This window comes from Nicotiana attenuata, chromosome 12, assembly GCF_001879085.1.
Source record: "Nicotiana attenuata strain UT chromosome 12, NIATTr2, whole genome shotgun sequence".
Classification (NCBI taxonomy): Eukaryota; Viridiplantae; Streptophyta; class Magnoliopsida; order Solanales; family Solanaceae; genus Nicotiana; species Nicotiana attenuata.
The window spans coordinates 22,789,542-22,801,256 of NC_032000.1; the positions used below are offsets into that span (position 1 = coordinate 22,789,542).

General features: G+C 38.1%; 2 protein-coding genes across 4 annotated transcripts in view; one reads left to right on the top strand and one right to left on the bottom strand.

The window, feature by feature from the left end:
• LOC109235426 lies at nucleotides 417–1,078 on the top strand. The gene has a single exon (XM_019401533.1). It carries the CDS (start codon nucleotides 563–565, stop codon nucleotides 893–895), a length of 333 nt encoding a protein of 110 aa, XP_019257078.1. The 5' UTR covers nucleotides 417–562; the 3' UTR covers nucleotides 896–1,078.
• Nucleotides 1,489–11,715, bottom strand: part of LOC109235424 (peptidyl-prolyl cis-trans isomerase CYP37, chloroplastic) — an 11,165-nt gene continuing 938 nt past the window's right edge. The window contains exons 2-12 of one of the 3 annotated variants that reach the window (XM_019401530.1): nucleotides 11,165–11,422; nucleotides 10,994–11,083; nucleotides 9,851–9,946; nucleotides 9,158–9,265; nucleotides 8,712–8,761; nucleotides 4,524–4,626; nucleotides 3,542–3,595; nucleotides 2,284–2,442; nucleotides 2,071–2,193; nucleotides 1,846–1,895; nucleotides 1,489–1,736 (exon numbers count right to left, since the gene is read on the bottom strand). In XM_019401530.1, coding sequence (XP_019257075.1) covers nucleotides 1,622–1,736; nucleotides 1,846–1,895; nucleotides 2,071–2,193; nucleotides 2,284–2,442; nucleotides 3,542–3,595; nucleotides 4,524–4,626; nucleotides 8,712–8,761; nucleotides 9,158–9,265; nucleotides 9,851–9,946; nucleotides 10,994–11,083; nucleotides 11,165–11,422 — 1,206 coding nt within the window. In that variant the 3' untranslated portion in view covers nucleotides 1,489–1,621. Of the gene's footprint in view, nucleotides 1,737–1,845; nucleotides 1,896–2,070; nucleotides 2,194–2,283; nucleotides 2,443–3,541; nucleotides 3,596–4,523; nucleotides 4,627–8,711; nucleotides 8,762–9,157; nucleotides 9,266–9,850; nucleotides 9,947–10,993; nucleotides 11,084–11,164; nucleotides 11,431–11,715 lie in introns of all 3 variants that reach the window. The other 2 variants (XM_019401532.1, XM_019401531.1) reach the window with 2 other exon arrangements.

Consider the following 11,715-nt stretch of genomic DNA (forward strand, 5'->3'; position numbering starts at 1 on the left):
GTTTAATTTAATAAATAGTTAATCACAAGTCTTTGTTGGTACGATATGTAGACTTACAATCCTATATTAGACTTACAATCCTATATTACTAGTACGACCACGTATAGTGTTTGGGAGAAGAGAAACAATATATGTAAGCAATTCCCTCTAATAGATCGTGTGGATTGAACGTTCTAGAGTGACATTAGGTACGTTCAATTTTTGAAGGCAATTCAAAGGGAAATGTCAACTATGACTGCTGAAGGAGCAACTTTTGACCATGAAGATATTTTATCAATTTTCATACTATTAAGACTACTACGTACATACTAATTAGTGGAAGTTTCCCAGCCAAAGAAAGTCAAAATATTCCCCAGTCTCCCCCACTCAAACGAACTGGTCAACACACCCCTAAATACCAACGCCACTATAAAAAGTTCCTTGGCAAAGTAAACAAACCCATCATCTTTCCTTCTAAGAATTCTTAAAAACACTTGCCCCTTTTTGTTCAAAGAAAACAAACCATCATTCTTTCTTCTTCTTAGAATTCTTGAAAACACTTCCCTTTTGGTTCACAAGAAAGATGGAGGTTCTTCCTTCAATGGAAACCATCACTCAAAAGCTTTCACTTCTACCAGCAAAGTCACCACCACTAGGCAGGGCAGAGAGGAAATACAGTTGCAAGAGTAGGCTTCCATCATCACCAAGGTCTCAACAACACAGAGATTCATCGCCACACATTTCAAGAACAGTGAGGGCAACAGCAACAAGCCATTATAGTCTGCGGAAACTACATGGATCGGCAAACAAAGAGATTATAAAGAGGGCATTAACACCACCGGCTCGTCGACTAACCTTGAGATGGTTGGATTTTAAGCCAACTCCTAGCCGTCTTTGTAATATGTCTGCTGCATAGTTTTGGTATGTTATAGCCACTTGGGTATAGGATGTGAATTGTGATGTACAAAAGAAACCCAATGAATCAGAATTTCATCTGTTTATTCTTTTCGTAGATGATTGTTAACTTTCCAAGATTGCCAGCCATTTCAGTTTTGGCTAACTCAGGATTTTTTGGTATATAGTGTGTTAAATTGTTTGACCATCTCATATAAAAGTTGTAACGGTTAGAGAGAACACACTTAATTTACTTAATTATGTCCAAGATCTGTCATTTTATGATCACCACAACGGATATACTTTTAATTTTTCAGTCCGAACTAAACCACTTGGAGCTTTAACTTTGTCCAACCCAGATTGTATACCGTACATTCAGTGGTGAAGCCGGGAATTTCTTCAAAGATATTCAAACTTGAAAGAAGTAAAAAAATATTGCCGGCAAAGGGTGTTCGATCAATATATATTATGTACCTCTAAAACTTGATATTTTACCTACATACGTTGTGTAATTTTCGGACAAAGGGTGGTCAATTAACCACTCTTATCAAAATGTAGCTTCGCCCCTGAGTACATTATCGTGTTCGAGCAAAGTCAGATCTAATTGCAGAGAAACGTAGTGAAAGTGGTAAGACATCAATAATAAAATACTCCATTGTTATGTTCACAAGAAGCAGCAGCCATTGTTGGTACTAATGATCTGCAACAATAAATGAGAGAGTTTTTTCAAAAAATTAAGTCAAGAAGGTTAGTTCTCCTGGGGTGGTAAGACGAGGCGGTCTTGGCCTTCCACCAGCTTCGCAGATCGAATTATGTCACCAGTTTTGATCTGGGGAAGGATATCTCTCCCGATAGTTGTATATCTATGCATCATAAGACACGATTTACCATTAAAACATCTACAATCACTGGTTTGTCGAATACACAATAGGTTTTCGCAAATTATCTGACAAAAATTTGAAGAAACCATACCCGAAAACTGAAAATTGACCCTCCTCAAATGACAAACCTCCCAAGCCAGACTGCAAAACAACATTTTAATTGGATAAGTTGGGTGGTGATATTCTATAGCTAGATTCAAGTGGTAGCTTTAAGAATAAACAAGAAGAAAGGCATGAATAGTCTATACTGATGAATTGCTTAAGAATAAACAAGAAGAAAGGCAGGAATAGTCTATACTGATGAATTGCTACTTACATTTCTCTTATCGTAAAGATAAAAGAAGAACTGGCTTGGTGATGATAACTCCTCCGATACATCACTATGAGCCATTGCAACCGCACCATAAACGGATAATGGAAGCACAGGCAGCTCTCCATCCTTCCATAACAAAAGGAATAAACCATAAGCGCATCGCAGCAGAAATAAATACCAAAGTGGTCTGTTAAAATCCATGAAACCTATGCATACCTGAACGCTTAAAGTTGTTCTATAAAGGGGCTCAAATTGTCCGGATGGCTTGATTTCCAAGGGAACACTATAACCTGTGGCCTTTCCCAATTCACTGTCTGAAAGAATTGCTTGGTTGGCACTAGTTAGCTTCATCCCATCATATGCCCCATCAATCACCTAAAAAATTATAGATTTGTTGTTACCATGACAGAAAATTCAGAAATTCTTATTCAAATAAATCTAAAGATGAGAAGTCTCAAGGATGCAAGTTTTTACAATCCATATATAACAAGATATAAATATCTGAACAAGATCACAGTGAGATAGTAGCTTGAAATATCAGGGGGGTAGCACTCATCTTGGGTCAGCGAGTGTAACATAATCAAGAATACAAGAAACATAACTCCTCAAGACATCACAATGATGGTTTTCCATATTCAAGCAATGTGAAGCTGATAATCTAGAGCTACGGGAAGGAAATTATGACCTCTATGAAGGGGAGCCTTGGAGTAACCGGTAAAGTTGCTGCGCCATGTGACCAGGAGGTCACGGGTTCGAGCCGTGGAAACAGCCTCTTGCAGAAATGCAGGGTAAGACTGCGTACGATAGACCCTTGTGGTCCGGCCCTTCCCCGGACACTGCACATAGCGGAAGCTTAGTGCACCGGGCTGCCCTTTTATGCTCTTCAACTAAAGCAGCTATTAGTCCCAAGAAGAAAGATGCGGGAAAAGAAAGGAGAAAAAACCACCATCACGTGTGGACATGCTTCAAGTGAAGAAATACCTGAAGTCTGATCAGTTTGTCTAACAGAAGTACAGAGTCGTCTTCGAAGGGAAAAGAAAGGACAAAATTATTAGTAGTAAAAAAGGCCCTTATCCTTGTGATGTAGATGTCATTTGATGGAGACGAAGGAAAACATGAACATGTCAAGTGGAAAGCAGACGTAAATATGCAAGAACCAAAACAGTTTCTACATTTTTTTATGTACACGTTGAGGACCATACAATCACAGAGCGTTACAAGCCAAAAGATGCAAGAAGAGCATTGCGCTTCAGCTCATCACTTAAAGGTGGTTGAATATTTTCACACATCATGCTACAATCCTCCAATCTGTCCTAAAAGACAAATTATTGATATTGGAACGGTAAGGATCCAAATGGATCACAATGATATCGAGGATCATAGCAAACCCCAACTAGTTTGCAGATGAGGCATAGTTGTTGTTGTGCTGCATAATGAGTACTTACAAGGATTAAGTGAGATTCCACTACCTTACCAGTTTTGCAAAGTTCCCTGCTGTCAGTGGTGCCGAATACCCATCTAAAACAACCTGCATTGGGTCATTATATAGTTAATACTTTTGTGTTGACCAAAATATGTGTCTGAAGAATACTATTAAGTTATAATAGTAGAATAAAAAACTTTCTCCTCTGGTGCAGGCTCTATCATACGACAAATTGTCAACCCCCTCAGAAAAGCAAAAGTAAGCATTTAATTGGGGAATACTTCATCATACAAAAGAACATACTTTTTATTTCAAAAACACAATATACGATAGGCAGTTCAAATAAAGAGAAAGTGACAGTATAGCCGTTTTCAGATTGATTAAATTGCAATAATGTCTCCAAGCTGAAGCAATGGCATGAGATTATGGTTAATATTCAAGGTAACAAATAAGTGATATGTTTTGAGTCATTAGCAAATAACTTCCATAAGTATCTATCTTTTAACTGAAAGGTCTCAACTGATGCTTAAAACTTTAGTATACAATGAATCATTTAATTAGAAAAAGATTACTTGAAACGATTGTGTAATCAATTTCCTGTCAAAGGGGAGAGGATAGTAATGTTAATAAATGACGCACTGTAGCATACAAACAAATATGCATGAGAAAAGTACAAGGAACTGATGATGATGACGTGCTATGCATTCACTCTGCAAAAGATGACTCATATGATCTCCGCAGCTCTTCTGGAAGACAAAGCAGGAAATAGATGAAAGCTTTCCTTTATGTCGTCATTAGTGCATACGCTGAATGAATGGGGTTGTTTTGGACAATTGAATAGAATAATCAGATTCTACAAGAGAATATGCCAAAAGAACGGGAATGGTGAAGTGCAAAGCCCCCATGTGCCAATTATCAGATTCAGAATAAAAGATCAAACAAAGAAATGGGCAGTGCAAGTTCATGACATCCACCTAGGTCACCACAGTTTTAATCTGACACTCAAGTAAAGGATCCAGCATACGCTGCATACCTGAATCTTTGCAGTGCTTTTGGCTACACCAGCAGCTTCAGGAGAAAATGTTGAACCATCTACTTTCTCAACTGTAAATTCAACTATTCCTCTCCCTGTGAGCCTGACGTATTTAGTAGAAGAATAGAACATAAACCATCTTCCCTGAAGAAATCATTATGTAGTTGCTCGAACATGGTTTGCTTATAAATTGAATGCATGGTGCTTTAAAAAGAATAACCCAACTCAAGTTTTCTTTCATAAAGATGCAATAATGTTGCTGTTGAAGAGCTAAGAAATCATAATGTGAACATTTGGATATACAAAAGCTACCATAAGTGTCAACAAGGCACACTGACCATGCATATGTAGTGTCCTCAGTTTCTATAATCGATGTACTGTACATGTTTGTCATTAAGCAACTAACTTTATAATGAGTAGTTGAAATGTTGCTTTACTCATACCAAAGTTCTTATATCATTGTCTCATTGCTAATTTGAAGAAACCTACACAAATGCTACTCAATTTTTATCTCGATAAAACTTACTTTTCCCTATGGAAGAATACTGAATACCTAACTACTCCCGTGAACTAGGCACAGTTTATTCAGTGCACACCTAAAGTTTTCGTAATCCTAGTTACTCCCTGGACTTGGGTATTTGATAGCCTTTAACCCCTCGATGCTAACATGACAAAGAGTGTGGATACACTCTCTTTAAGACGCGAAAGAGCGACAACAACAACAGCAACAAAAAACCCGGTAGTTTCCCACAAGTGGGGTCGGGGAGGGTAAGATGTACGCAGCCTTACCCCTACCCCTGGAAGGGCAGAGAGGCTGTTTCAGGTGGAGTATTCTTCAACCGTTAATTGTCACACAGTCATATACAATAGTTTATTTGTTTAGATTATGTATTTCTTTTTGATTCTTCATAGAATATAATGCATATATTACCCTAAAATTGTATTTCTTCTTTATATGCAATGACTATTTGTTCCAGCAGTGCATTTCTTCTTTTTCAACCCAAATCTATAAAAGAAACTTGGCTGAACCTCCAATACTTTTAACCAAATTAGAAAGCTTTAGCAAAAGTAATGGAGTCCCAACTGTGTATTTCTTTTTATTTCTTCTTTAGATATAATGGCTATTTGTTTCAACTGTGTATTTAATCTTTTTTCAGGACAAATCCAACAAAAATTTGACTGGAACTCATTATTTTTAGGTTAATAAAAAAACAGTCCAGCCAAATAATAGAGTTCCAAACGTGTATTTCTTTTTATGTCTTCTTTAGATGCAATGACTATTTGTTTCAAATGTGTATTTCTTCTTTTTCGGGCCAAATCTGTTTCATCTTTTTCGGGCCAAATCTGTAATAACCTGGGCTGAAAATCCATTAGCCAAATAGAAAAAGTTTTAACCTAAATAACGGATTTCCAGACAAGTTATATACAAATTTGGCCCCCTAAAAGTTAATGAATTTAAAAAGATAAAAAAAAATATGTTATTCTTTTAAAATGCCACATGGACAAACAAATTCACGTGGCAGCGTGTGTCTCACCTTCTTAGACAGAGTTTGTCCAGGGGGTCAGAATATCAAATAGTCAAGTGTTAGGGGGTAATTAGGACCAAAAATAGTTCAGGTGGGCACTGAATAAATCGTGCCAAATTGAGGTAGTTAGGTATTCTTTCTTTCCCTATTACTCCTATTCCCTCTAGGAAAATTTGTTCTTATCCGGAATATATTTGTCCTTAACATATCATGTGTATCATTTAGTGAATTAGTCTGCACTGCCTATCTAATTTAACACTCACATCTGGGAGTTACAACATTTCAATAAAATTCTAAGTTACCCCTGCACTCCTACGTTATTTCTGCAAATATTTTGTCACTGAAATCTTCTCCAAAGTGAACTACGCTCAAGTTTATACTGTTCAAAGTGAATCAACATCAGCTCTCAGTCTCAAGTGAACTGTACTCTGGTTTATACTGTTCAAGGTGAATCAGTGTCAGCTAGAAGTCTCAGTTATCATTAACGGCTCTCTTGTAGGCTTTTCCACACCACAAAGAGGCTTGAAAAGAGGTGATCCATCATCATCTTTTCCATCTATACTGGTTATGGAAAATTTAGCCTGAAACTCGCAACGCTTTGGAATTAAACTGGTTGAAAGAATTCAATATTAGGAACAGAGAAGGCAATAGAGTGGATGTTTCTTATATTCTTTATGTTGATACTTTGGTTTTGCGTGATGCAGAAGAGGAACAGCTATTACACTTGAAGAGGAATACTATTAGGTTTTAAGTCAAAGCAGATCAAAACATTCAGGAGTTAGCAGAGACAATGGCTATAAGGTTAAAAACTTTCCCCACAGTATACCTTGGACTACAATTAGGATCCAGGCTTAAGACGAAACTGTTTGGAGAGGAGTTACAGAGAAATGTGAGAGAAAGTAAGTTCGTGCAAGAAGCAGTATCTCCTTCAGTGACAAACTGACACTAGTGAGTAGTGCACTTGATGGCATCCCTGCCAAGTTGATTTCAGTCATACCTATCCCAGCAAAGGTAGAAAAACAACTTAAAAAGATAAGCAGAGGAACTCTTCTGAGTAAGAAATCAGGACGGAAGATTCATCTGGTATGATGGCCAAGATTGATGCAAGACAAGAAGCCGGAACCAGGTGTCAAAAACCTAAGATTATACAACAAAATCTTAGTGGTCAGAGGCTTGGAGAATTAATGATGAAAGGAATAACTGTGGAAAGAGGTGATCAAACATAAGCATGGGAAACAGAACTGCTGGCAACTAACCGTCACTTCTTCTCATGGTGTGGTCATTTGGAAACACATCAGATGTTTATGGTGAGTTCCAGAATAAAGTAAGACTAGTAATTCGTAATGAAAGAAGAGTTAAGATTTGGCTGCACAAACGGCATGGGAGGACACTCTAGCAGAATCTTTCCAGACTATATAGCATGGGAATCAGCAAAAACAGTACTATTGCTGTATGCTGTATGAAAGGGCTGGAACATTTATTCATTGCTCAAAATTTCAGGAGTGGATGCACGACAAAAAGATTCCCTCTTCTGGATAGTAAAGAAGGATGGTAAATTCTCAGCGGAGTCATGCCTATTAGAGCAGAAAGAACAGGGACTACAGAAGTGCTCCAACTAAAGTGGCATGCTTTGATTGGACAGCCATACATGATGCATGGTTGCTTTGATTGGACAGCCATACATGATGCATGGTTGAGACAAGATAACCTGCAAAAAGGAGGTTTTCATCTGTGCAGCTGGTGCTTTCTGTGCAAGGAACACTCAGAAACTGTAAAACCCATCATGCTACACCGTAAATATGTTTGCCCAATCTGATGCATGTTTTTTAGCCTCTACAGAGTGCAGTGTGGTAGTGCCCGGAAACTTGAAGCAAGCTCTGTGCAGTTGGCAGGGCGAAGGCTGGGAAAAAACAGAAACAGATTTGGAAGACCATTCCTCTTTGTATATTTTGGACAGACTGGTTAGAAAGAAACCAAAGGTTCTTTAAGTGAAATCAGAAAATGTAGCTTCTGTTAAGTATAGGTGCATTCAAATTTCAAGTTTCAGTGCAAGGCTTCTTTTGTAAATGATATAGGTATAGTGCTGGACCTTTTGGAATCCTTACAATTTACATCAACTTCCAGCCAACTTTTATATATAAGCGGTAAATCCTTGGTGCTGCTGCTTGTGAACAAGTACTCATCTTTAGCGATTCAAAAAGGATAAAAAAGGAGTTACACAGGTGCATCTGCAACGTGCCTGTACTTTCCACTGTGTACAGGACAATTTTGGTTTACCAATCCATGCCTTTGTATCACAGTAAAAATATCCACAGAATCAAAAAACAATCACGTCTCTCCTCAATTTCTCGTGGAGTCAAATTCTCATCAGTACGGGTCAAGGGAATGGACCCCTGGCCTCAGATGTCCATATAAAGAACACGACGAGCATACATACCCTCTTTAACTTCTATTATAACGGACTGTCTGAACACAAACACACAGAGCACAATGAAGGTGGAACTGTAGCACGTACTCGGTGAAAGTCAAGGCGCACACAAGCTTGCTCGTACACCACAATTATCACCCAAAAAAAAGAGAAAAAAAGAGAGAAGAAACAGAGCAATTTAGGCGCCTAAACTCTAAATGCTATATTTAGAAGAGAAATCATGAGAAGCCTTACCTTGGGTATTTCAAGTACTGCTGAGGCAACAAAAATGATAACCCTGGGGCCTGTAGAGAGATTATGTCTTTGAGATATTGTCATTAAATACACTGATTATTGAATTAAAGAATGAAATATTCTAAAAGATCGTAATGCATGAGAGATTTGGATAGTTTGATGCTACAGGCTCTTTGCCCCAAGCTTTGTCCTTTGTTATATTCTTCAATGCGCAAGAAAATTTCCTAACTGCAAGATTGAACCTTAATAAAAATCTTATTGCTTACTAAAACTCCACAAAAGCACAAATTACTCTAAACGGTAAATGTGGACTCATCAACTGTGCTTTCCGCTATTTGATTTGCTCCATTTTACCACAAAAGAGTAACAGCGTTTATGGCGTCATTTATAAATGTCACGGGTGGTAGTAATAAAGGTGTTTAAAGTATAAAGGAGCTCATAAATACCTGCAACAACTCCAGCTGCGCAACAGTATCTAGTGTAGATGCAAGACCAACTGATACTTTATCTGGATCCTTATCCTTTATGTACTGTAGAAGGTTTTGTAATCCACCCTGACAAGATAAACGAGAAAGTCATCTTAATCGCAGTAGGTTTATGTTAAAACATATCATCTGTTTAGATGATTTCTGAAATTTAAGGAATCAATGAGACAGCCAAAAACTATGTTGCTCGGACTCTCCAAAAATGTCGTTGGATGCGTGTTGGATCCTGCAAAAGAAGTGTATTTTTGGAGGATCCGACACGGGTGCAGTAACATTTTGGAGAGTCCACGCAACATAGGCCAAAAATGTACTATCACTGGAATATCATCATGCAAACCGAAAATGTACTATCACAAATGCATAGGATTTTCACAAACTTCTGCGACAAAACATAATCCGTAAAGCAACAACAAATGTGCTCCTGGTTCAGACAGACATCCCTGCTATTGGTTCAATCAATTAAAGGATCACATGTATACAGTTCCGAGTTTCTAAAAATTTTCCTCTTTCTTTTTATCCCTTTTGGGGCCTAAATGTAGCTAGTAGAGAATGAACCTCGACACTGGTGCAGGTTTGTGACAACCTGGAACGTAAAATGAAGTCATTTAACCAAAAATACTTTTAAACTAAACAATTCTAGTTATTTCATGTTACCTTTCCCTCTATAAGTTTAGCGTACAAGACTGAACCCTCATCCCTCAGTTCAGCTGGTATGCTAGCCAAGATGGATGCCTTTTCATCTGTTGCGATCTAAAGAGATATGTAGCATTAGAATAATGTACTTGAAACCAGAAATAGTTCCGGTTTCACATTTGATGAATGTAATAACTTCACATACATGAGAGATTAAAAAGAATGGTTTTAATAGGTCAAAATTGCACAAAAGGAATCCCTGCCAGCTTATCTTTAGGGGCCGCGTACTTCTAATATATGCGACAGGATTTATTTTTTGGGGTGGTTGGGTGTGTGGGGGGGGGGGGGGAGAGAAAATGAGTGCCAGATTAATATCCGTCATTGGGTTGAAACTTACACCAATGGAGTACAGTTCAAACCAATTAGTCCATATTTAGTCCAAGGCCAGATTATTATCTCGCTTCAAGGGCAATGGAATTATTTGTATCCCACTGGAGGATGAGAGATCACGACAACTTCATGACGTAGAAGGAAACGAATTCCATCTGCCTCTCTTTCCCCCAGCTCTATCACCTCTCCTCCCCCTACACCTAAATCCCACAAGTCCCCCTATCCAACCTCATCAACCCAACTAGTTTTTCATTTTAATATTGTACTTCAATAATGATCATCTAGATTCCAAGGGTATAAATTTCAGAGATGATAACATAACTACAACCCTATACCTAACCTGAATCAGACACAGAATAAGAGTATTTCATACCTTCACATCCTTTTAATAAGTAGATATTATTTCTTATATGCAGAACCAAATGACCTGTTACAATCAGTTGGAACGTGGCGTCTACATCTTTGAAACTCTTTTAGTTCTCTACTGCTATAAGTCTATTTGATGGATGGTTTAAGAGAATAACATGAAAGGAAAAATTTCTTCCTTCCTTATACCGTTGAGGATCTTTCTGGCAAACAAACGTAAATAAAAAGCTATTTTATGCAGGGTATTATCCCAAAAGTTCTCTTCTATTCTTTATTGTTTGGAAATGGCCTGACACCCAATACTTCTGTTGGATGGCTGTGGAATATATCGAAGAATGGGGACCTTGGTAGAGGACCAAACCTTGTTTTGTATCTAATTTGGTTGCAAACAAAAATATAAAGCAATACCTTAAGCGCTTTCTTCACATTACCCTCCATTGTTCCAAATGGTTTCCGCTGTGGAATCCTCAGCAAGTACGAGATGTCCTCAAGAGAATCCTGCATTTAAACAAAAAGGAATGGTGATACTGCATGAGTCTGGCTAAACCAAAATATAGTGGCAAGACAAAATTTAGTCACCTGTATAGTTTTCATATTTGGGTTGGCGGGGATAGCTCTTCTGAGAGCTAATTCTCCTGTTCTTGGGATGTTTGTTTCAGGGGAATAAAGCACTGCCTCAGCAGGAGAAATGGGCCAAACTTGCCAACCATAAAAAGGTATCGGAGATGCAATTTCAATAAAGATAAGCATCACAGCCATTAAACTCTGAAATTGCTTCATTTTACTCTCCAAATGTGTTAACAAAATGGACGGAGTAGTTGGCCTCTTTGTCAATTCCTGCATAACTGAAAACCCATTCAGGAGCTGAGAGGGTTATAAAAGTTGTATTCCTCCTCATTCTTGAAGCGTGCAGAATATGGTTACAAATGCACCATGCTAGTGTCCCAAGGAAAATAAAATATAAGGAAAATCAGAAAAATCATAGCCGTTGAAGAAATGGATAGGACCCAACTCAAACTCCAAAAGCTAGCTCATGATAGGAAAATTTCTCAAGACTGTATAAGGACAGCACAACCCATTACCTCAGCCAATGTGGGACTTAAACACCCCCCCCCCCCCCCCCCCCCCCC